The sequence below is a fragment of the Trachemys scripta genome, chromosome 7, assembly GCF_013100865.1.
Source record: "Trachemys scripta elegans isolate TJP31775 chromosome 7, CAS_Tse_1.0, whole genome shotgun sequence".
Taxonomy (NCBI): Eukaryota; Metazoa; Chordata; order Testudines; family Emydidae; genus Trachemys; species Trachemys scripta.
The window spans coordinates 30,493,515-30,514,925 of NC_048304.1; the positions used below are offsets into that span (position 1 = coordinate 30,493,515).

General features: G+C 50.6%; 1 protein-coding gene across 3 annotated transcripts in view; it reads left to right on the plus strand.

The window, feature by feature from the left end:
* Positions 1-3,169: 3,169 nt before the first annotated feature.
* Positions 3,170-21,411, plus strand: part of MACROD1 (mono-ADP ribosylhydrolase 1) — a 186,039-nt gene continuing 167,797 nt past the window's right edge. For all 3 annotated transcript variants that reach the window (XM_034776305.1, XM_034776304.1, XM_034776306.1), the window contains exons 1-3: positions 3,170-3,600; positions 8,264-8,365; positions 8,766-8,885. In XM_034776305.1, coding sequence (XP_034632196.1) covers positions 3,330-3,600; positions 8,264-8,365; positions 8,766-8,885 — 493 coding nt within the window. In that variant the 5' untranslated portion in view covers positions 3,170-3,329. The remainder of the gene's footprint in view (positions 3,601-8,263; positions 8,366-8,765; positions 8,886-21,411) is intronic.

Sequence of the window (21,411 nt, forward strand, 5' to 3'; positions counted from 1 at the left end):
ATTATTAGTCTTTGCATGAGATTCATTGTAAATGAGTAAGTGCGAAAATTCGCGTTCCAGGTTTAAAAAAGTGTCCCATGGTATGCACACAGTACAAAATGGGTACATCATGGTGTGACAGTTACTGCAACCACATGCTGTATTTTTGAAGACTATATTGTATTCAGTTTATGAATGTTTAGTGTATTGTGGGCCAGGGACTGTATGCAACTCTATGGGATACCACAGCTGCTCTAGAAACAAAAAGCCTCAGAAATGGTAACCAGCTCCAGAAAAATAACAACCCTTGGGTGTTTTCCATATACGTATACTGGTTCAGGCTGGGTTTTCCAGACACTAAAAAACAAAGACTTTTGGTATATAAAGGCTGAGTTTTGAGAGACTGGGGGGGTCTCAACCCTTGCTGAAAAGTTGGAAAGGCTTTGACTAAGACTCCATAAGACTTATGGGTAATTTCTGTTATGTTTAGTAAACATGTAGGAACTTTTGTTGTTTGTTATATTTTCTCTAGGGTTTTTTCTTTTGGTCCTTAAAATGTACTCTGCCGAGAAAGACCTGTGGGTCACACCGTTAAAAACATGAATTGTCCTCGGAGAGAAAACAGCCCAGGCACTAGCCTTCAGGCAGAAAGGCTGGCTGGTGATGTTACAGTATATGGCAAGGGGCTATGCAACTGCAAACTTAAAACTCTAGGTCAGCAGAGATTGGGATAAAGGTCCCTGCCCAGAGACTGGTGTTGGTTGGAGCCCTGAGCCATGACTGGGCACACCTGGAGGGACCACACAGATGAAGAAAATAGGTGCAGTGACCCTGAAACTGTGACACATGGCATGCAATGTTATGCAAAATGGGTATATGCTAAAATTAGGCGCTGTGGTGTGTACACTATAATTTTGTAAGTGCAGTGTACAGCAAAGAGCATGGGTTGCATAATTTCTGTATACTTGTGTATTTCCCAGGGCATGATTTTTGTATACAGTGCACATGCCTTGGGGCACGTTCCGTACATACATGTACCTTTGCATGGATTCACCCCCTGCAGCAATTTCACTAACTCAGTGTAACTCCTAGGAGTTTACCTGATGTCATACAACTGCCGGGGTGTTTTCCTCACTGGACACAAATCTCAGCTTTGTTTTCACAGAGGAGTTTCACAGTGGGAAGCTCTTATAGAAGCTGCAGTGCAGACTACTGGGCAGCTTTCTGTAAAACATTTGTAGGAGCTGATGTGGGGGAGGAACAGGAAATCTGCTGCGCTTTTGGTGCATTATAACAAGGAGAGTGTGGGGGACAGAGTCAGGATTCTTGGGTTCTATTTCCAGCTCTGAGAGGCGAGGAGGGTCTCATAGTTAGAGCAGGGAGGGTCTGGGAATCAGGACTCCTGGATTCTGTCCTTAGCTCTAGAAAAGAAGTGGGGTGTAGTAGTTAGACCAGGGAGGCTTGTAGTTAGGACTTCTGGGTTCTGTCCCCAGCTCTGGAAGAGCAGAGGGGTCTAGTGTTCAGAGGGGGGCAATGGGGAATCAGGACTCCTGGGTTCTGCCCCTTGCTCTGCTAGTGACCTTGGACAAGTCATTTTGCTGCTCTGTGCCTCATTTTCCCCAGGATGGGGAATAACACTGATTTATCCCAGGAAGTTTGCAAAACTATTGATCACTGTGAAGTGCTTTATAATCCTCCAAAAAAAAAAAAAAGGACCAAGCAACAGTATGTGGTGATAAATGCAGAGCTGAATCTTGAAGGCTTGCTCTAAGAACTGCAAATCTTCCTAAATTAGGATTTTGGGGCATAAAAGAGGGTGCCCTGCTCTTTGGATAGCATGGATCTGAAGCAACCGCCCAAGAGACTAGCAAAAGGCCAGGTCTCCCAGCAAGCGGTATCTATCTGTCTTCTGGTGTGACTAGCACTGCTAAATTTAGTAGGGTTGCTAAGGCACCCTGCAAACTCAGGAGGCAAAGATCTATTTATAGATTAAGCTAACCTACTGTGCTGTTAAAATGTCCTGGGTGTGTGAGTGTGTGTCCCCTTTGCAAATGATTGCTTTTTAAAGTATGGTAGTTAGTTGTTTCCTGGTTCCTGCCCACAAGCAGCTTAGAGGCAAGTTGAGAGCAAGAGTCACTGAAATTAAATGACATCTTGTTTTGCCTGGGATTCTGGGAACTGTAGTTTGCAAAGTTGGCTCCAAAGTTTTCAGTCTCCCAGTTTTCAAAGTTAAGCCTGGTCCCAAGAGTCTGAGGGGCAAATGTGGAAGAATTCTGTCCTATGTTTAAGCGCAGCGCTTTACTGACATGGGTGAATTAATCCCCCTGTGTGATCTTGGGTGATAAATAATGTTATCCCCATTTTATGTATAAGGAGCTGAGGCATACAAGAGGGAAGAGTCTTGCGAGAAGTCAAACAGCTAGTCACTGGCAGAGCTAGGGGTAAAACACAGGAGTCCTGGCTCACAGGCCGCCCTTGTTGTTCTAACTCACTAGAGCTCACTCCCTTTCCAGGGCTAAGACTATAACCCAGGAGGCCTGACTCTCAGCTGTGCCCTGCTCTAACTTACTAGACCACACTCCCCTCCCAGAGCTGGGAATAGAAGCCAGGAGTCCAGAATACAATACTACAATTAATGTAATTATTGAGGGACAGAGTGGTCCAGTGGGTAGGACTGCAGCTCAGGACTCCTGGATTCTAGTCCAAGGTCTGCTGCAGACCTTTCTCTGTGTGCCTCTATTTCCCCTCTCCCCTTTTGTCTAATTGGACTGTCAGCTCTTCAGGGAAGGGACTGCCTGTCATTGTGCATTGGTGCAGCACCCAGCACGACAGGGTGCAAGTCTCAGTTGGGGTCTGTACAGCACCCAGCACAACAGGGGCGGGGCTGGCTGTGCTACAATAATGCAAGGTGCGGCAGGGGCACAGTAATAGTAAAACCAGCTAACAGCAGGGAAGCACATGGTTATCATAGGCCCTGTTGCTGAACTCAGGCTCTGGATCCCATTGCGCCTGAGATGCCATCCCAAGACACTGATGGGCTTTGCTCATCTCCCTGAGTTTGCTGCATCAGGACCCTTTATTGGGAAGGAAGAGGAAAACTGCAAGAGCCTGGACGGGGGCGGGACTACATTTCCCAGGATCCCTTGCACACAGATGGGCAGGTCTTGCAAGTGCAAAGCCCTTGGTGAGTTTGGGTGGCAGCGCAGCAGCAATTTTGTCCTCTCTCCCACCCCCCTTTGCAAGCCAAATACCAGGTGCAGTAAATAAGGGAGAAGAATTTCTCTCGACTGCTCAGGGACCAACCAGGGAAGCTGGTCTGGGAGACCCAGTGCATTCCCTTCTGTGCTACTATGCCAGGGGTTCTCATGACTGTGCTAGGCAGGAGACTGTCTGGAGCTTTAGGGCAGCTTCTGGGGGGCTGGGGGAAAGGCAGGATCCCTTGGGTGCTGGGTAGTGTCAGGAGGGGCACGTGGAGCTGCAGGGAACCAAGCACTAGCAGCCTTCCCCGTGGCACGGTCCAGTTGGTGTCAAGAGTCTTCCGGAGCTGGGCAGCTGCTCCCCCACTAGGCATGGCGGCTAAGGTGGATCTGACCACGTCCACTGACTGGAAAGAGGCAAAAAGTAAGTGTGAGGGTGTGGGTGTGCGCGCGCGCCATGCCCAGTTACCCCTTCCCTCTGCCATGCCTCCCTTTAGCTGGGCATCATACAGCCCTTTGCAACATGCCTCCACTTAGGGCCATTTACCCTGCCTAATTTTGACCCCAAAGGCATTTGTCTCTTCCCTGGGCACCATGCAGCTGTGCAGGGAATCTGAATACCAACATGAAGTCCACCCCCAGGTATGGAACAGCTGGAGGCCTGTTGTCACAGTGCATTGGGTTAGTTAAAAACTGATACAGCTCTTCCAACATCACTCATCTCTGCACCCCGCCATGCAGCATAGGTAGGAATCCCATAATGCCTTGGGCCGCCTCAATGCATTGTGGGTGATTTGTGGGATCCCCTTCTGGAATTGTGGGAGTGTGTGTGTGTGTCAATACTCCCAGCATCCCTTGTACCATATCCCAGAACTCACCTGGCAGTGGCACCATTCCCAAATTACTTGGAGGGAGGCAGCACTTCCTATCCCAGGTGTTGCCTGGAGAACAGAGCTGGTGTGTTAGAGCTGTTCCCTATGGGGCTGGCCTTCTAGAACCAAACCATGGGACCAGAACACTCTGCACTGACTGCTAGTGGCACTGCAGTGTCACATGCCAGCCCTGACCCCACCATGAGAGCTGCCCTGGGCACAGAGAACGTATTGGCCTATCCGCTTTCTAGCTGTCAGTGGCAGAAAGTGCAAAAACATCCATGTTGTGCTGCTGGCACAGTCCCCCTGGGTTATTAATCCTCTTCATCATGGTAGTGCCTGACACCAGCCAAGAACAGGACCCTGTTGTGCCAGGCACCATACAAACCCAGAGTAAGAGACAGTATCTGCCCCAGTGAAAGATGGCATAGCAGGGCTCATATTGACTGGTGCCTCTGCATTTCATCATTGCACCCCTTCTGGGGCTGGCTTATTATCATAAAACCCAACACCGCAGCCCTCTTCCCTGGCCCCTTTCAGTTTATATTGAGATTCAGCATCCATATAGCCTCACCCAAGCCCCCATGCTCTAGGCTCAAGAGTCTTTTCAGCCCCTAATTAGGGGATTATCTTCCTCAAGGCTGGTGGCACAGGATTTCTTAGGCCCTTGGCACAGCTGTCTTAGGCCGAACCTAACGGTCCAAGACAGAAAAATTGGGAGCTCTTTAAGAAGAGTGTATTAGATGGCCAAAAAGCCACAATTCCACAATCACGCAAGATGACAATTTTGGCCAAAAGCCCAGCCTGGCTCAGTGGCAAAGTGAAGGCAGCAGTTAGAAATTAAAAAGAAAGTAATATAAAACAAATGGAAAAAGGGGGTAATAGCAACGATCTAAATTAGAGGGTAGGAAATGTAGAAAACTGATAAGGGGCACTGAAGACATCAGGGAAAAATGCATTTCTGGCAGGGCCAAGGAAAATAAGCAGTTTAAGTATCTTAAGAACAAAAGAAATCCTAGCAATGGTACAGGCCAGTTACAAGCTGGAGATGGTAAAACTACTGTTAATGATGCAGAAAAGACAGAAGCGCTCAATAAATATTTCTGTTCTGTATTTGGAAAGACATAGGATGATGTACTTGTAACCATCCTCATGTGAGAAGTACTTTTCAGTCCATTATTAACTAAGGAGGAAGTTAAAACACATCTATGAGGGATAAATATTTTTAAATCAGCCAGTCCAGATAACTTGCACCTGAGAGTCCTAAAAGAGCTGTCTGAGGAGATCTCTGGCTTGCTTGATGGTAATTTTTAATAAATCTTGGAATACTGGGGAAATTTCAGAAGACTGGAAGAGTGCTAATGTTATACCAGTCCAAAAGGGCGAGTGGGATGACTCAGGTAACTGTAGGCTGGTTAGCCTGATATCAGTCCTAGGCAAAATAATGGAAAAACTGATATGGGAGTCAGGTAATATAGAACGAAAGGATGGGCCTATAATTAATGTCAGTTTGATAGGAAATAGGTCTTGTCAAACAAATCTGATTTCTCTCTTTGAGGAGATTGCAAGGTTGGTTGATAAAGGTAACTGTGTAGATGCAATACACTTAGACTTATGTACGGCATTTGATTTCATGCTGCACAACAATAATAAGCACTATGTAATATCAGAAGAGCACATGTTACCTGGATTAAGAACTGGTTAACTGACAGATTTCAAAAAGTAGCTGTCAAGGCTTGAATCCCTATTGAATGGAGATGAGTCTCAGGGTGGCTGGCCCTTTAAGGGGAGCCTGGAGCAGGCTCTACCGTGATGGGCTTCTTTATGGGGAATGAGTCCATTGTGCCAAATTGCCTAGGTGGCTGCTTGGCAGTGAATTGGTTAATGGGCATCTGGACCAGAAAAAGGGCCGCAGAGCAGTTGGAGGAGGATGCTTGTTAGGAAGAGGAGGTTCCCAAGGGCAGGAGTTTCAGTGGTACAGAGGAAGAAAACTCCCAGGGAAAGGAACTTAAGGAGGAGCCTAGATAGCTGCAGGAGGCCCAGCCTACTAGGATCTGTGCTGCCTGGAGAAGAGCGGCAGTCAGATGGAGGGCCCTGGCTCCAGGGAAGGAATGGTGGCTGAGTGCCTCTTGGCTAAAGGGCCCAGGATGATAAACACAGATGGAGTCTGCCTCCCCCCTGCTAAGAAGACTGGGTGATGGTCTTGTGTTTCTGTAAAAGTTTCTGTTGTTAAATGAGACCTTCAAAAGCCTTGCCAAGCCTCCTAATGACCCAGTTGGGGAAATTGTCAGAGTGTGTCTGAAGTGCTGTACCTGGTCACAAGGGGGCGTGTGGGATGGCATTTGCCTTACAGGGCATCCCTAGTGAAGTTCTGTAGGGATCAGTACTAGGCCTGATGCTAGTCCACATTTCCATCAATGCACTGGAAGTAAATATAAAATCACTGCTGCTAAAATTGATGGATGACTCAAAGATTTTTGGAGTGGGATGGTGAGGACAGTCCTGCACAGCAATCCACACTGCTTGGTAAGCTGGGCCCATTCCAATGAAGCATGTTTTATTACAGCCAAACGTGAGAGCATATATCTGGGAACAAGGCTTGCTGGCTGTTCCTACAGAAGGGGGGACTGTATCCTGGAAAGTGGTGACTCTGAAAAGGATTTCAGAGTGGTAGCCATGTTAGTCTGTATCAGCAAAAACAACGAGGTGTCCTTGTGGCACCTTAGAGACTAACAAATTTATTTGGGCATAAGCTTTTGTGGGCTAAAACCCACTTCCAAACAACTCGGGATGAGCTCCTAGTGTCACGCTGGGATAAAAAGGGCTGGTGCGATCCTGACATGTATGAAGAGGGAAGTAGTGAGTTGGAGCAGAGAGGTGAGTTTACCTCTGAATGCGGCCCTGGCAAGACCCCGTCTGGACTGGTACATCCAGTTGTGGGGAATCACATTTCAAAACCAATGTTGAAAATTTGGAGAGGGTGCAAAAAAGATCGCCAAAAATGATTTGAGAGTGGGAGAAGATGCCGCGGCGTAGAGTGAGAGACCTGGGGGGCTCAGTCTGGTGCTGATTTCCCCTCCCTGATGCAGCGCACTCCTTGTTTGCAGAGGATCCCAGTCTCAGGTTCTGTAGGTGGGCATTGGCAGGGTGTGGTGTGATGCTCCCCCAGCCAGGCAGGCAGGGCCGTGCCACTCGGAGGGCCCCAGGCTCAGAGTGCATCACACCGCCTGGGTCCACCCTGCTCTGCAGGGCCACCTCAAGCAAGGCCCCTCCCCTGCACAGCTCTGCGTGCCTGGCTCTCACAGTGTTGTCACAGTGACAGGGTTTCAGCTGGGCTGGGAGCAGGGCAGACTGCATTGTTTGGGGAAACCCCCTCTGACTGGCTGCCTGCCCCACGGGCCCGCCTCCTGGGGTGAACAGCCAATTGGAGTGGCTGTTGGAAGTGCTGTCAGCAACCTTGAAGCCATGCTCACCGCAGTGGAGGGGAGAGCCCTGAGCTGGGGATGGTCAATGGCTCCCCTTGGGAGCAAGGGGGATGGGTTGTGTGAGGGGGATGAGCCCCTGGAACTGCTTGCCCAGCCTGAAGGGGGAGGGGGACCTCACTCCAGCTAGGCCAGGGAGAGGGGGGTGAGGAGCCCAGGAGGTGCAGAGGTGGGGCTGGGCTGGAGACAGAATGAATGGAGGGAGGGGGCGGGGTGTAAGGTGGCATGAGGGGGGAATGGGTGAGGGATGGGGAGTGAGTGGGGGTGGGGTGTAAAGTGGTGTGAAGGGAGATTGGGTGAGGGATGGAGCTGAGGGGGCAGAAGTGATGGGCAGACTGGGGGGACAGTTTTGACTTGGAGGTGATGTGGGGGGCAGAACTGGTCAGGGGTTGGGCAGATGGCGGCGGCGGGGGGGAGAGCTCCTGCAGCAGGAGCCAAAGTCACCTTACCCAATAAAGCGGGAGATTGAGCAGAAGTAATTGTCCCCGACTGCCCCCGCACACACTCACTGAGCATGGGCTGTGGGAGTTCAAACATCAAACACCACAATACGCTATTTATAACAAAATCTCCTGGTTGGGGTGGGGTCTGACTCATGGTTTTGCTCCCTTGGGGTGGGCAATACCGAGCTGTATGGATGAGAAGCGCTACAGAAGTGCTGGGGGTGATTATAGGGGCACCTGATTCTCGTTACCCTAGTAACACTTCTGTGGGCCTTGTCCCTCCCCTGCAGCATACCTGAAAGGTCTGAATCAGAAGCAAAGACGGGAGCATTACTACACCAAGGACTTCGTCACACTGAAGGACATCGACACCTGGAAAAAAATGGCTAAAAGTGAGGCTGGGGGTTTTAAAATCCTTTATTAGTGCGTAGTAGATTTTCATTATGTGTTGGGTTTGAGGGGCACTGACAGAGCAGTGGTGGGGGAGCTCAGGGTTGGGATAGCAGGGGACTGTGGGTTGGGATTGAGGGGCACTTCAGTGGTCTCCCAGCATAGCCATGTGGATGTTAGAACCCAGTGTGAATTGTGGGGTGGAGGGCTCCCCAATTCTGGGATCTGCTCTCCCTCTCACTTCTGATAGAGCCTAGGCCAATCATGCTTTGGGGCATGGCACAGCCCTGCCCTTTCTATCCCAGAATCCTGATTCTGGTGGCACAATGGATGAAGCAGGGTATGGCTGGACGCTTTTCCTGTAGGGCGTGGAGATCCCTGACCTTGGACCCTTGTCTCTAGGTGCCCGACTGAAGCAGCCCGAGGAGACCAAATTCCCCAAAGACAATCACCTGAACGAGAAGATCTCGCTTGTCCGCCGGGACATCACCAAACTGGAGGTGGATGCAATCGTCAATGCTGGTGAGTGGGTTACAGATCCCCTCTGCTGACCGGACCCCCTGCTCATGTAGCACCAACAGCTCCTCCTCTCTGCATGTTGCTGGTTGGGGTGGAGGCTTTGGGTCATGGCGGGCTCGAACCCCATGGTGAATATATGGTGAAAGAGGGTTGGGTGTGAGAAAACATGCTCCCATCCATGTCTGGGACTGGCAGGAGTGCCAGATGCCCATCAGGCTGTGCTCTGAGCCAGGAGAGGGAGTTTCAGTGGGGTAGGGTGCTGGGCTGCCCCCAAGAGCAGCTGGCTAGGTGCCATTTGGCTCTGGCCTGTCTGTTCTGGAGGGTGGGGCTCCTGTCTGCTGAGAGAACATGCAGCCTGTGCCATTTCTGCACAGTTCTGTTGCCCCCCAGAACCCATTGGTTGTGTAGGACTTAACCCCATCCCATATGTGGTATAGGGTCTGTCGATCATCCCACTAAAGAACTGCTGTGTGTGTAGGTTCTAGCCCTTTTCCAGATGTTCTAGAGGGTTGGTTATTTGCCTGCCCAAAGATCATGGTGCGTGTATAGGATTGTGGTTGGCTGTGGAGGGTGGCTTGATCTATTTCCACCAGTAGCTGCTATATATGTGTGTCCATGGGCTCTGTGTCTCCTAGTTACTTAGTGAGTGGTCTCTGTGAGGTGGTTGGGGTTCGTTTCTGTCTGTCTGGGAGAAGGGTGGGTGTGGATTTATTCATAGATTCATAGATTATAGGACTGGAAGGGACCTCGAGAGGTCATCAAGTCCAGTCCCCTGCCCGCGTGGCAGGACCAAATACTGTCTAGACCATCCCTGATAGACATTTATCTAACCTACTCTTAAATATCTTCAGAGACGGAGATTCCACAACCTCCCTAGGCAATTTGTTCCAGTGTTTAACCACCCTGACAGGAACTTTTTCCTAATGTCCAACCTAGACCTCCCTTGCTGCAGTTTAAACCCATTGTTTCTGGTTCTATCCTTAGAGGCTAAGGTGAACAAGTTCTCTCCCTCCTCCTTATGACACCCTTTTAGATACCTGAAAACTGCTATCATGTCCCCTCTCAGTCTTCTCTTTTCCAAACTAAACAAACCCAGTTCTTTCAGCCTTCCTTCATAGGTCATGTTCTCAAGACCTTTAATCATTCTTGTGAGGGTTATCTGAGGGTTTTTGTTTTGTTTTTAAACCTTTGTTCAGAGCAAAACTCCCCTTCCCCATTAGTGAAGCTGGGCAGTGTCTGACTGAATTGAGGGAGGTGGGTTTCATGTGGCACTGGCCTCGTTTTTGCTGCTGTCCCTCTGTGAGCTTGGCTTGGGGTGGGGGTCATAATATTGCTGGAAATGGGGCTCTGCAACTAACCCTCCCTGAGCTTTGGGCGGCTGTAGAACCCCAACCCTGCCACCCATTGGGAAATGGGGTGAACCAAACTCGAGGGGTGGGTGGGTTGGGTGCTGTCCAGATTCCGTGACTGTTCTGATACAACTGAATACCCCTCTGTTGTACAAAAGCTGAGCCGGGTGTGGGGCAGGCTCTCCTCTCCAGCGTCTTCAGGGTTAAATGACCCAGTGAGATATCACTCCCTGCAGCCCAGGCTGTCGGCCAGACTCAGGTGAGCGTTGTTGTCAGTTACTCGGGGCAGCTCCCCACTCTGAGTGATTGGCTCAGGCTCTGCAGAGTCTGGCAGCATTGCTGCGTTGGATTACACTCGGGGCAGCTCCCTCCATCAAGAGTGATCGGCTCAGGCTCTCTGCAGACTCAGGGAGGGGTTGCTGCGTGTGTTACCCTGGGACAGCTCCCCCTTCTCGGTGTGCTTGGCTCAGGGTCTCTGCAGGCTCGGGCAGGTGTTGCTGCAGCAGTTACACTTGAGGTCACGATTTCCAGCTTTTTGACTTAAATTTTTCTTTGTTTAAAATGGAAGTCGAGACTCGTGCATCATCCCATGACTCCAGGAGTTGGGGTTTTAAGAGAAATGTCAAGTAGCAGGAGCTTTTTGATAGAATTGTGGGAGCTGGCAAGTGTGATCATGGACCTAATGCCTTAGAGATGATAGGCCCCATGTTCTGTTCCTTGCAACTCTCTTGCCCTGGGGCTGGATTGGAGCCAATGCTCCCTTGAGGGGAAAGGCCCCGTGTCCCATTTCCCATCCCCTGAGCCAGCCACTCACCCTCCCTCTGATCGGGGGCCAGATTGGAGCTGGTGGCCCCTAGAGGGGAAAGGCACTTTATCCAATTCCTTTTCTGCAAAGCATTCTGTGACCAGGAACTCTGTGCGAACAATGAGAGGGGGAGAGAGAGAGAGAGAAAGAGAGAGAGAGAGAGATATGCTGTATCCAAATGACATCACTGAAAGATGAGACGATGTCAGATTCTGATTCACCTTCTCCCCCTGTGGTCCCCAATCTGGTGTGTGCCAGAACTGAATGATGGAGCCTTCCCCGGCATCTCCCCTTCCTTAGCACAGACTCTCCATTCTGTAAGCAATTCATCCCAGAGTCCCCCATGAGAGATGGCTCCAGTGCAATTTATCTCTGACATCTGGCTAAGGAGCCTGTCAACCCAGTCAGCACATGCCTCTTAAGCTGCAGGGAGATAAACTCTAGCCATATGTTCCCTGTGTGTGTTCCTCATGGCGGGTGCTTGTGGGGAAAGGGCTCTGCTTAGAGCTGGCTGCTTTCTGAGAACTGTCTCGACCATGGGAATTACCAGACTGGTCCATCCATCCCTGTATCCCACCTCTGACAGTGGCCAGTACAAGATGCTTCAGATGAAGTTGTGAGAGCCCCGTGGTGGGCAGATGTTGGGTAACCTGTTTTCCATGAACATCTGATCCTAACCCTCTACTAGAGATCAGCTTAAGCCCTGAATCCTCAGGGTTTAGCTCCCATCCAAAATCTTTGTTAGGGAGGTTTTGTTACTCTGCCTTTGGCACTTATATGACAAGTACTGAAAAACTGTCAAATTCTGGGGTCCACAAGTCCAGGTGATGTTACTAGATTGGAGAGGGTTCAGAGAAGAGCCCTGAGAATGATTAAAGGATTGGAAACAGTGCCTTATAATGAGATACTCCAGGAGTTCTGTCTATTTAGCTTACTGAAAGTTAAGGTGTGATTTGGTTACAATCTATAGCAGGGGTGGGAAAACTTTTTGGCCCAAGGGCCACATCTGGGTATGGAAATTGTATGGCGGGCCATGAATGCTCACAAAATTGGGGGCTTGGGTGCGGGGGGTGAGGGCTCTGGCTGAGGTGTGGGCTGTGGAGTGGGGCCAGAAATGGGGAGTTCAGGGTGCGGGAGGGAGCTCCAGGCTGGGGCAGAGGGTTGGAGTGCAGGGAGTGGGGAGGGCTTCCGCTGGGGGTGCGAGCTCTTGGGTGGGGCTGGGGATGAGGGGTTTGGGGGTGCAGGAGGGTGCTCTGGGCTGGGACCGAGAGGTTTGGAGGGCAGGAGGGGGATCAGGGCTGGGTCAGGAGTGCAGACTCCGGGTGGCTCTTGCCACTGCTTCCAGGAGCTGCTTGAGGTATATTCCCCCCCCCTCCAGCTCCTATGCAGAAACATGGCCAGGTGCCTCTGCATGCTGCCAGGTCCGCAGGTGCCGCTCCTGCAGCTCCCATTGACTGCAGTTCCTGGCCAATGGGAGCTGTGGGGGAGGCGCTTGGTGCAGGGGCAGCGGGCGGAACCCTCTGGCTCCCCCTACATATAGGAGCCGGAGGGGGGACATGCCGCTGTTTCCAGGAGCCACGGCATGTGTGGAGCGGGACAAGACCTGGACCCTGCTCCCCGGCGGGAGCTTGAGGGCCGGATTAAAACATTTGAAGAGCCGGATTTGGCCCCTGGGCCGTAGTTTGCCCAGCCCGGTGTATAGGAACCTACATGGGGAACAGAAGTTTGATGGTAAAGGTCTCTTTAATCTAGGAGACAAAGGTCCAATAAGATCCAATGGCTGGAAGATGAAGCGAGATAAATTTTGACTGGAAAATAAGGCACAGATTTGTATCCGTGAGGGTGATTAACCACTGGAACAACCTCCCAAGGGGAGTGGTGGATTCTCCATTATTAGTTGTGTTTTAAATCAAGATTGGCTGTTTTACTAAAAGATCTGCTCTGGTTCAACCAGGAATTAATTCAGGGCTGTCCTATGGGGCCTTTGTTATACTGGAGGTCAGACTAGACAATTAAAGTGGTCCCTTCTGGTCTTACAATCTATGAATCCACTGTTCTAGCTCTGGACATTCTCGTTAGAAATACACCGCTACCTCGATATAACGCGACCCGCTATAACACGAATTCGGATATAACGTGGTAAAGCAGCACTCGGGGGGCTGCGCACTCCAGCGGATCAAAGCAAGTTCGATATCACGTGGTTTCACCTATAACGCGGTAAGATTTTTTTGGCTCCCGAGGACAGCGTTATATCGGGTAAAGGTGTATAAATACTCAGCCCATCTTTGGATCTTGCTAAGTTTTTGATTTCAACAGCATCCAATGGAAGAGAGTTCTGCTGGCTAATAATGTGTCAAGTGAATAAAGTATTTCCTTTGATCAGTTTAGAATTGGCCACCTCCCATTGCAGTGGTGATCCCCTGGCTCTTGTGTTATGTGACGGGGAACAGAAGTGTCCCCTTTTCCAATTGCTCTAGCAAGCCCTGAAGGTTCAAAGTCATTGGAGGATTATTTTGTACTGCGTAGCTACAGGCCCTGCCTGAAATCAGGAGGCCCCTGTTGTGCCGGGTGCTGTACCGACCCACAATTCAATGAGGAGGTTGCAAATGAATTTTTGTTCCCTTTAAAAAAAGGTGATTGGGTTTTTTTGACACAAGGGCATTTCTGGTTGAAATTATGTTTTGATGGGAAAATTTCCCTCCCACACGCTTAGGCGCTAGCGGAGGGGGCTCGTGTTTGTAGCAGAACCTGGGGTGTTGTGGGGGGCACACCAAGAGGAGGTGAATCAATGAGTGTGACAAGCCAGGAATATGCCTATGGCAGGAGGGTTAAGAATGGATGTGAGAAGGGGCCAGTTTGCAGGCACGGGAAGGGCAGCTGTTTTGAAGGGCAGTGGCCAAGCCAAGCTCAGAGTGGCTGAGGGCGAATGAGCAGGTGTTTGGGGAGCAGGAGCACTCTTTAGGATTGGAAGGCATGAGAAATTGCTGTGGCTGAGTGCTTCAGGGACTAGCAGAGCCATTTCTTAAATGCAGCCTCGGACTCTTGGCTGGAAACGGGAACGCAGAGGTGGTAATGAAGTGGTGGAGGCTGCGACAGCAGATTTGGAGAAAACGCTGAAGGCAAGATGGTAATTTGGGCAGCAGTAAATAATTTAAACCCTGTCGTGCTGGGTGCTGCAGAGACCCTGACCAAAGTTAGGACCCCGGTTTGTGCAGAGCCGCATGACACACAGTGAGAGACAGTCCCTGCCCTAAAGAGCTCACGTTCTGAATAGACAAGGGGCGGGTGGGAAGATAGACGCAGTGTGAGGGGAAGGGGTTACCCAAGGCCAGTGGCAGAGCTGGGAACAGAGCCCAGATTTCCCCTCCTTCCCTTTGTCTGATTTGGCTCTTTCTGGCTTTGCTTCATATAGAATTTGCACCAGTGACTTAAATCCCTGGTGGAACGGAGTTAGTTAAGCCAGTGCAACCCCTGTGGATATTTGTATCTGCTTAAAACGGCTTAATCGGTTTAGTTTGTGCCTGTAAATTGACTGATGTGAGGTTAAATCGATATAAGCCAGGTTTAAATTGATGTAAGGGCATCCACATGCAACGTTGCATTGGAAACGCTAACTTGATGTAAAGTCACATCTCTGGTTATATTGGTGTAACTTTGTATTTAGACCTGTCTGTGCAGCACAGTGGGGCCTCTGATCTCACTTGACCCTACCTTGCTAGACATAACAAGTAATAACACATCTAAGATTGACACAGCTGATTCTTCACTGAAATGTTCTCTCCCCCGCCCCATGGCTGGGCAGCAGGGGGCGCCAACGTCTCAGCTTTCCAATGTGCTGCTTATTAATTTCCGCCCCAATAAATCAACCTGTTTATTAGAAGAATAAAAGTCTTAACTAACAAGGGGCTTTGTCAGTGCTTCATAAATCCTGCTTCTGTGCCTCATGAAACCCATATGTGGTTAATTCATATGTAAAGTCACAAGCAGGAATATAATACCTGTCCATTAAATTCTACGCGACTTGATAATCATCATTAGCCATGAGTAATTGCCTGATCAGCATTGCACAGCAGCAAGGGAAATGCATCTAAGCTAGTAGTTCGTCTGTACTAATAGGGTGTGTGGGGATGGGGGGGTTCGTTTCCGGTCCTGGGGGCACAACATACTCCTTTGTAGGCCACTGCTCCTGGGAAGAGGGGGCTGGTCCGGGCTTTTCCTGCATGAAATGGAGCATTCCTGCCAGGGCGTTGTTCCCCTGGAGGCTTGCAGCACTGAGCTGGGTGGGCCTGGCTCCTTGGTTGAAAATCTAAGGGGTTCCAGTTCCCTACGGGGCAGGGCAGGGGACGTCCTTGGCTGACGTACACTGACCCAGGTCCGTTGGTGACAATTTACAGCTCCGATGACTAATTTACAGCTGCTGGGGTCCTGGCCACGCTCATTCCAATGGAGCGGTGGCCAATTTACACCAGCCAGGGATCTGGCCTGAAGACCCTATGAAGATGTAAGAGGACTGCAAAGTTTGATCTCAAAGAACAGTATGGATATTAACAAAGCATCCCATTTCCATTTACAAATGGAAAACGTGATGCACAGACGGGAAAGTGACTCACCCAAGACCATACAGCAAATTGGTGGCAAAGCTGCGAATAGAACCCGGGAGTCCTGACTCCCGGTCCCCTGCATTCTGATCACTAGTTGGCCTCTGTAGTTAAGATAATAATGAAGTGAGACATGATTATGGCCACTCGTCATACAGAACCTGGGGACATAATATTCAGATGTTGGTTGCTAACATTAGGCCCCTAAATGAATATTTGAGCATGTAGAGATTTGGCTTGATTCCTGTACACCCCACTACCTGCTTAGGCTCTCAAGAGACAGGCCGGCTTGTAGCTAAAGCTCTGGGCCAAGATTCAAGGCACCTGGGTTCAATTTGAGATTGGGGGGGCCCCCCTCGTGCCAGGCATTGCACATACATAGAGTGAGAGGCAGTCCTTGCTTCAAAGAGCTCACCGGCTAAATAGATAAAGGGGGAGGAAAACTAAGATGAGGAAGGGACTTGCCCACATCAGAACCCAGGAATCCTGAGCTATCCGACCCAGTGTGTCTGTCTGGACTGCACTGCTTTTCATCTTGGGAATTAATAACCTCTGACAACCTTGGGAGACCTGGTTCAAGCCCCTGCTTTTCCACAGGCTTCCTGTGTGACTTTGGGGAAGTCGTTGTTTCTGTCTGTGCCCAGTGTCCCCTGGGGATGAGAGCACTGCCCTGCCTTACAGGCAGCTTGTGAGGATAACTACATGACAGCGGTGGGGTTCTCCGCCTGTTTGGGTTCAGGCCCCATCTCTAAACTGTGGTGGCTTTTTGTTACCCAGAAACCTCTCCAGATGTCCAAGACCATGCAGGGATCCACTGGGAGAGGGGAGGCTCTGAGCTAAAATTCCAGATGCTCCAGCCAGAGGTGAACGACTGGCACGCACCCCACTGGCAATTGGGGGAAGGGGCAAAAAACGGAGACACCCCAAAAACACCCTCTGTCCCCCCATGAGCAGTGTAAGGAGTGGGGAGGATTTGGGGGGCCTGGAGGTGAAGTGGAGAGATTATGGGGCCAGGTGGTGTAGTGAGGAAGGAGTTGCAAGGGGTAGGGTGGGGAGGTTGGGGAAGGAATTGGAGTGCAGTGAAGGCCTGGGGGAAGGCTCTGGAGCCCAGGGGAGGGTGAGGGGAGCCGACAGCTCACAAAAACCACATGGCCCCCACACACGGCCCATGGTTGCACAGGGTAAAAGTGTGAGGGTAATGTGGGGTTCTGGGGGTAATGTGGGGGGGCTGGGGAAGGAGTGGGGGGGGACAGAAAGGGCTGGGGGTGTAGTGGGGAAGGATATGCAGACACTTTGCTGGGGTTCCAGAGTTGTGAGCCACTGTTACCCCATCAGCCTCAGCCATGCGGGCAGGGGACTGGACTCGATGACCTCTCGAGGTCCCTTCCAGTCCTATAATCTATGGATCTATGAAAGTGAGAGCTTTGCTTAGCTGTGTGCCAGCTCCCTGACACGCCAGCCTGGCTGCCTTGCCAGCAAACTTTTTAGGGCTCGGCCAGCCCAAAGCTCGCCTAGCTGATAACAATCAGTGACCTCCCGAGTGCCACAGAACCATCTTCACCTGCAGCACTCAACCCCCCCCCTTACTGCACCACCCACAAAACCTTATCAGATCCACTGCTCCTCTACAGAGACAGTCTGCAGCAGCTTATTAACTTATGGAGGTTTACAAACCCTCCCCTTCCGTCAAAGCACTGAGTTGGTTTATAGTACAAGTAAAACAAGTTTAATTAACAGAAGGACCCAGGTTTAAGTGATAGCGAGTATAAGGACTAAAGACCGAGGAATGGTTACAAACACACCGAAGTAAGAAACTCGTCTAAGGTGTCCGTGTAACCGAACAAACTAGAAACCTTTATGCAAAGAAGTTTTTCTCTCCAGTCGTTCCTCCAGCGTGGCTGCCCAGTTTTTTAGCTAGGACCCCTTGCAGAGCTCAGACTGCTTGGGTTCTTTGTCTCCCCAGTGAAGGATAAATTAGGGGCTCTCTCCCCCTCCTTTTATAGTTCACTAAACCTTTGAAATGTGGTCTTTGACAGGGAAGCCCAGACAAAGCTGCTCTCTCCTGCTGGGGTGTAGATGCCATGCTGTCTTCTCCTCCGCTTGATGCCTTTATTTACCTTCTGTAAATGGTCCGTCATTGTCTCTGCCTGACGACCAGGCTAGTCAGACAAGCAAATACACGTTCCTTTGTCTAGGGCAGACTGGGCATTGCTTGGCAAACACATTTCCAGCACATATTTATAACTCTTAGTGCACACCCAGAACATACACCACAGCGCATTACCAGATACCGTGCATGACACCTTTTGGATCCATATCATGACAACCGTGTGTGTGGTGTGTTAAACTGGTCAGGCCAACTGAGATTTACTATTACTTACCAGGGAGCCCTTTGCCAACCAGCTTTGGGGTTTTCCTAGGGTCACAGGTACATTGGGGGGCTGGTACTTACCAGAGGACATGACACCAGCTGCTCCCTCTTGGCTCCTGTCCCATGAAGCTGCTGGACTTGGTTTACTGCTCCGGGTATTGTGATTGCTGGGATGGCAGTGCTGCCCATGTTCGGCCCAGCCATCCCTCTAGCATGATGACGGGGCTGGTCAGGCCAAATCTGTGTGAATGGCTTTGCAACCTGGCATATAGGGTTGCAGTGCCACTCATTCAAATTTGGCCCAGGTGGCTCCATGTCATCATGCCAGAGGGCCAAACCTGAGCAGTGTTGCGATCCTGGAGGTCACAGTGCCCGGTATGGGAAGCCGAGCCCAGCCAGCCCCGTGACCCTTGGATGCATTCTGGTAACCCAGTTTTGGGTCATGACCCACGAATTGAGAAACCCTGCAGTAAAGATTGTGAGGTGCCAAATACCATGGTGAGGGGGACCATAAAAGTATCATAGATAGATCAAGAGCCTTTTCTCTGGTTCCCTAGCTATAGAATTCAGCTGAACAGCAACTGCCCTAGTCTTGCCCTGGTTCTATTAGGCAGGTGATGGTCCTTCTTCATTCTAGCTCTCTGTGGATAGATCAAGCCAGTACCAAGTCCCTTCTGTTATGAATCACTGCCTTCTAATACAATGGCTATGGGACTGCGAAGAGCAGGAGACAAACTCTAAGCAGATATTGCAATGCTGAAGTGTCAGTGTAAATTGCTTTATCTGTCACTTCAACTCTGTCGCTCTCTGCTGTTTGCCATCCCTTGGGGAAATCAGTTGCCAGAGATGCGGGGATAGTGCCTGGGCGGAGCTCGAACTTTGTGGCTTTACAGAACACGTCGGCAAGGGAAACTGCACCGTTTTGGGGGTGGAGGCAGCTTACCAGGGTGAAGAATGGATTTGGGTTTTTTTTTCTGGAAATTCTGAAAAATTGGGGGGGGGAAATAATTGTTTTGGGTCCAACTGAACTTTCAGTAAATGGAAAAGTTAGAAGATTTGTTTTGATTGTGATCGCGTTGGTTTTCCGATGGCTGTGATGGGGGGTTTCAAATTAAAGGACATTTTGAAACAAAAAGTCATTTCAACCCAAAAATGTGAAACTTCCTGGGGGGGTTTTCAGAAATTTTCTCTTGTTTGTTTTTCCTGCCCTAGCAGCTCTGTGAAAGGGACACGACTTTGCGGGATGTTGTAGGGTTGCTGCACCTGCGTTTTTTCCGTCCTGCAAAATAAATGTGGTTAAAAACTTTCCTGAAGCTCTAATGCCAAGGCAGAGCTCCAGCTTCACGGCTTTAGAGCAAGTGGCAGTGGGGGCAGCTGCACAGACCTCGGGGAAGATCCAGCCTCTGTGCAGGCTGCTTAGTGTGTTGCAGATTTCATCATCGTGCTGCAGTGGGATTTGGTGGGACCGTATCGAAGTGAGAGGAAGAATAGTGCAGTGCTTCGATTGGTTGCTGGGGTCTCGACTTGGCCCTAGGCATCACTATTATTGAATAGTGCTGTGGTATCACCCAGGAGCCCCAGTCAGAGACCAGGCTCCCAGTGTGCTAAGTGCTGTACAGACACAGAATAAAGAGACAGTAACTGGGGCAAAGGGACTGACTTACCCCAGTAACTAATAACTCTGGTGCTGCACTGACAGAGCCCCTGCTACTCTGTTCCTGTCAGCCTTTCCTTTTATACACAGCTAATGACACTTCGGGACCCCTTTGTAAAGGCAGATGCCAATGCTACAGATGGAAAGACTGAGGCAAGTGTGGAGGAGTATTGCTGAGGAGCAGACTCAGGGGTGGCTTTGTTATTTGAGTGGTGTTATTTGACCAGTCATGGACCAAGACGCTGTTGTGCTAGTTGCTGCACAGACAGAACAATAAGATGGTCCCTGCCCCAAATAGCTGACGACCGAAGGGACCGTCTACACTGCAATCACAGGGTGTAACTCTAGCTTGTGTAGACATACATGAGCTCACTTTAATCTGGCAAGCTCAGGTACCGGTGCCGTGAAGCTACAGTGCGGGGCTCATCGTGGGCTAGTGCCTGAGTAATCACCCTGTGGCCGGGTGGCCCTGTACAGCCTGTGCTGTACCCGAGCTAGCTCTGGTCCATCAACATGCGCTGCAGTCACATGCCCTTACTGCAGCATAGCCATACCCTTAGCAGAAGAAAAGAGACAGCAGGTGGAGACAGAGCAGCTGATGGTGGGGCACAAGAGGACAATGACAGAGCAGTTAGATCACGGTCTGTAAGGGCCTGCACAGGGGAGGAAACTTCTGAGAGCCCCAGGGTCTGTCATACTGCAAAGGTAGAAGCAGAGGAAAGGTGGCCCTGGGGTTAGGATGGTAGCCTGGAACTTGAGTTCAATTCCTTGCTCTGCCACAGATCCCTTGGGTGAGTCTCAACTCCAATGAGTTAGGCGCCTGCATAGCTTTAAAAATCTGGTTCTTGGTGCATCTCTGCCTCAGTTTCCCCATCTGTACAATGGGGATAACAGCACAGTGCTGCCTTATGGGGGGTTGTGAGAATGTGTGCATTCCCGGGGTCCTGACTCCTAGCACAGTGGCTGACCCACTAACTAAGAGCTGCTGCTGTTCCTCATGCAGCTGAGCCATCGCTCACCCAAGCCAGCCCATCCATTTGAGGAGTTCCCCGAAGCGATTTCCTCTCCTGGGGTGACTGATTCTTGTTTAACTAGCCTGCGTTCACGCCCAGCAGCTACTGTTAACCCAGCTCGTGAGCGTCCTTCTTTTTATAGACTCTCCCCGCCTGTCTCCTTGGAGCAATTCCTGATTCAGAAACTCACTGGGTTGCATTGAAAGAGACATTATAAAGTGCTGGACTGATAGCTTAAGTCAGGCTCCGGCATTCAGTTTAATGGACAGCTTTTATCTCCCTTTTTATTACACAAAATCATTTAAGCGGCTCTCTGGCTTTGTGAATAAAACAACAGAGCTTTCGTGTCTAGCTTCCCTCACTCTGATCTGCTACCCCAATGTGCAAATCGAGCCAAGGTCCCAAAGCTGCCGGGTCACGATGCGCCCGTTTACGCACGCTGTCCGTTGGCTCCAGGATCATATGATTGCTTTTGGGCTAGATTGCCATTCAAAGGCTCTTGTGCAAAGCATGTAGCACAACCAGAAGTGAATCCCCCCTCCACGCAGGGCTGGCTCTAGCTTTTTTGCTGCCCCAAGCAGCAAAAAAAAGTGCCGCCCCCGAGCCCCCCACCGAGAGCCGTGCTGCCCCCCGGCCAAGCACCGCCGGAACCCCCGGGCCGCCCCCACGCCGAGCGCCGCGCGCCTGAGCCAGACCCCCCCTGCGCCGAGCGCCGCCGGACCTCCCCCCCCCCCAGCAC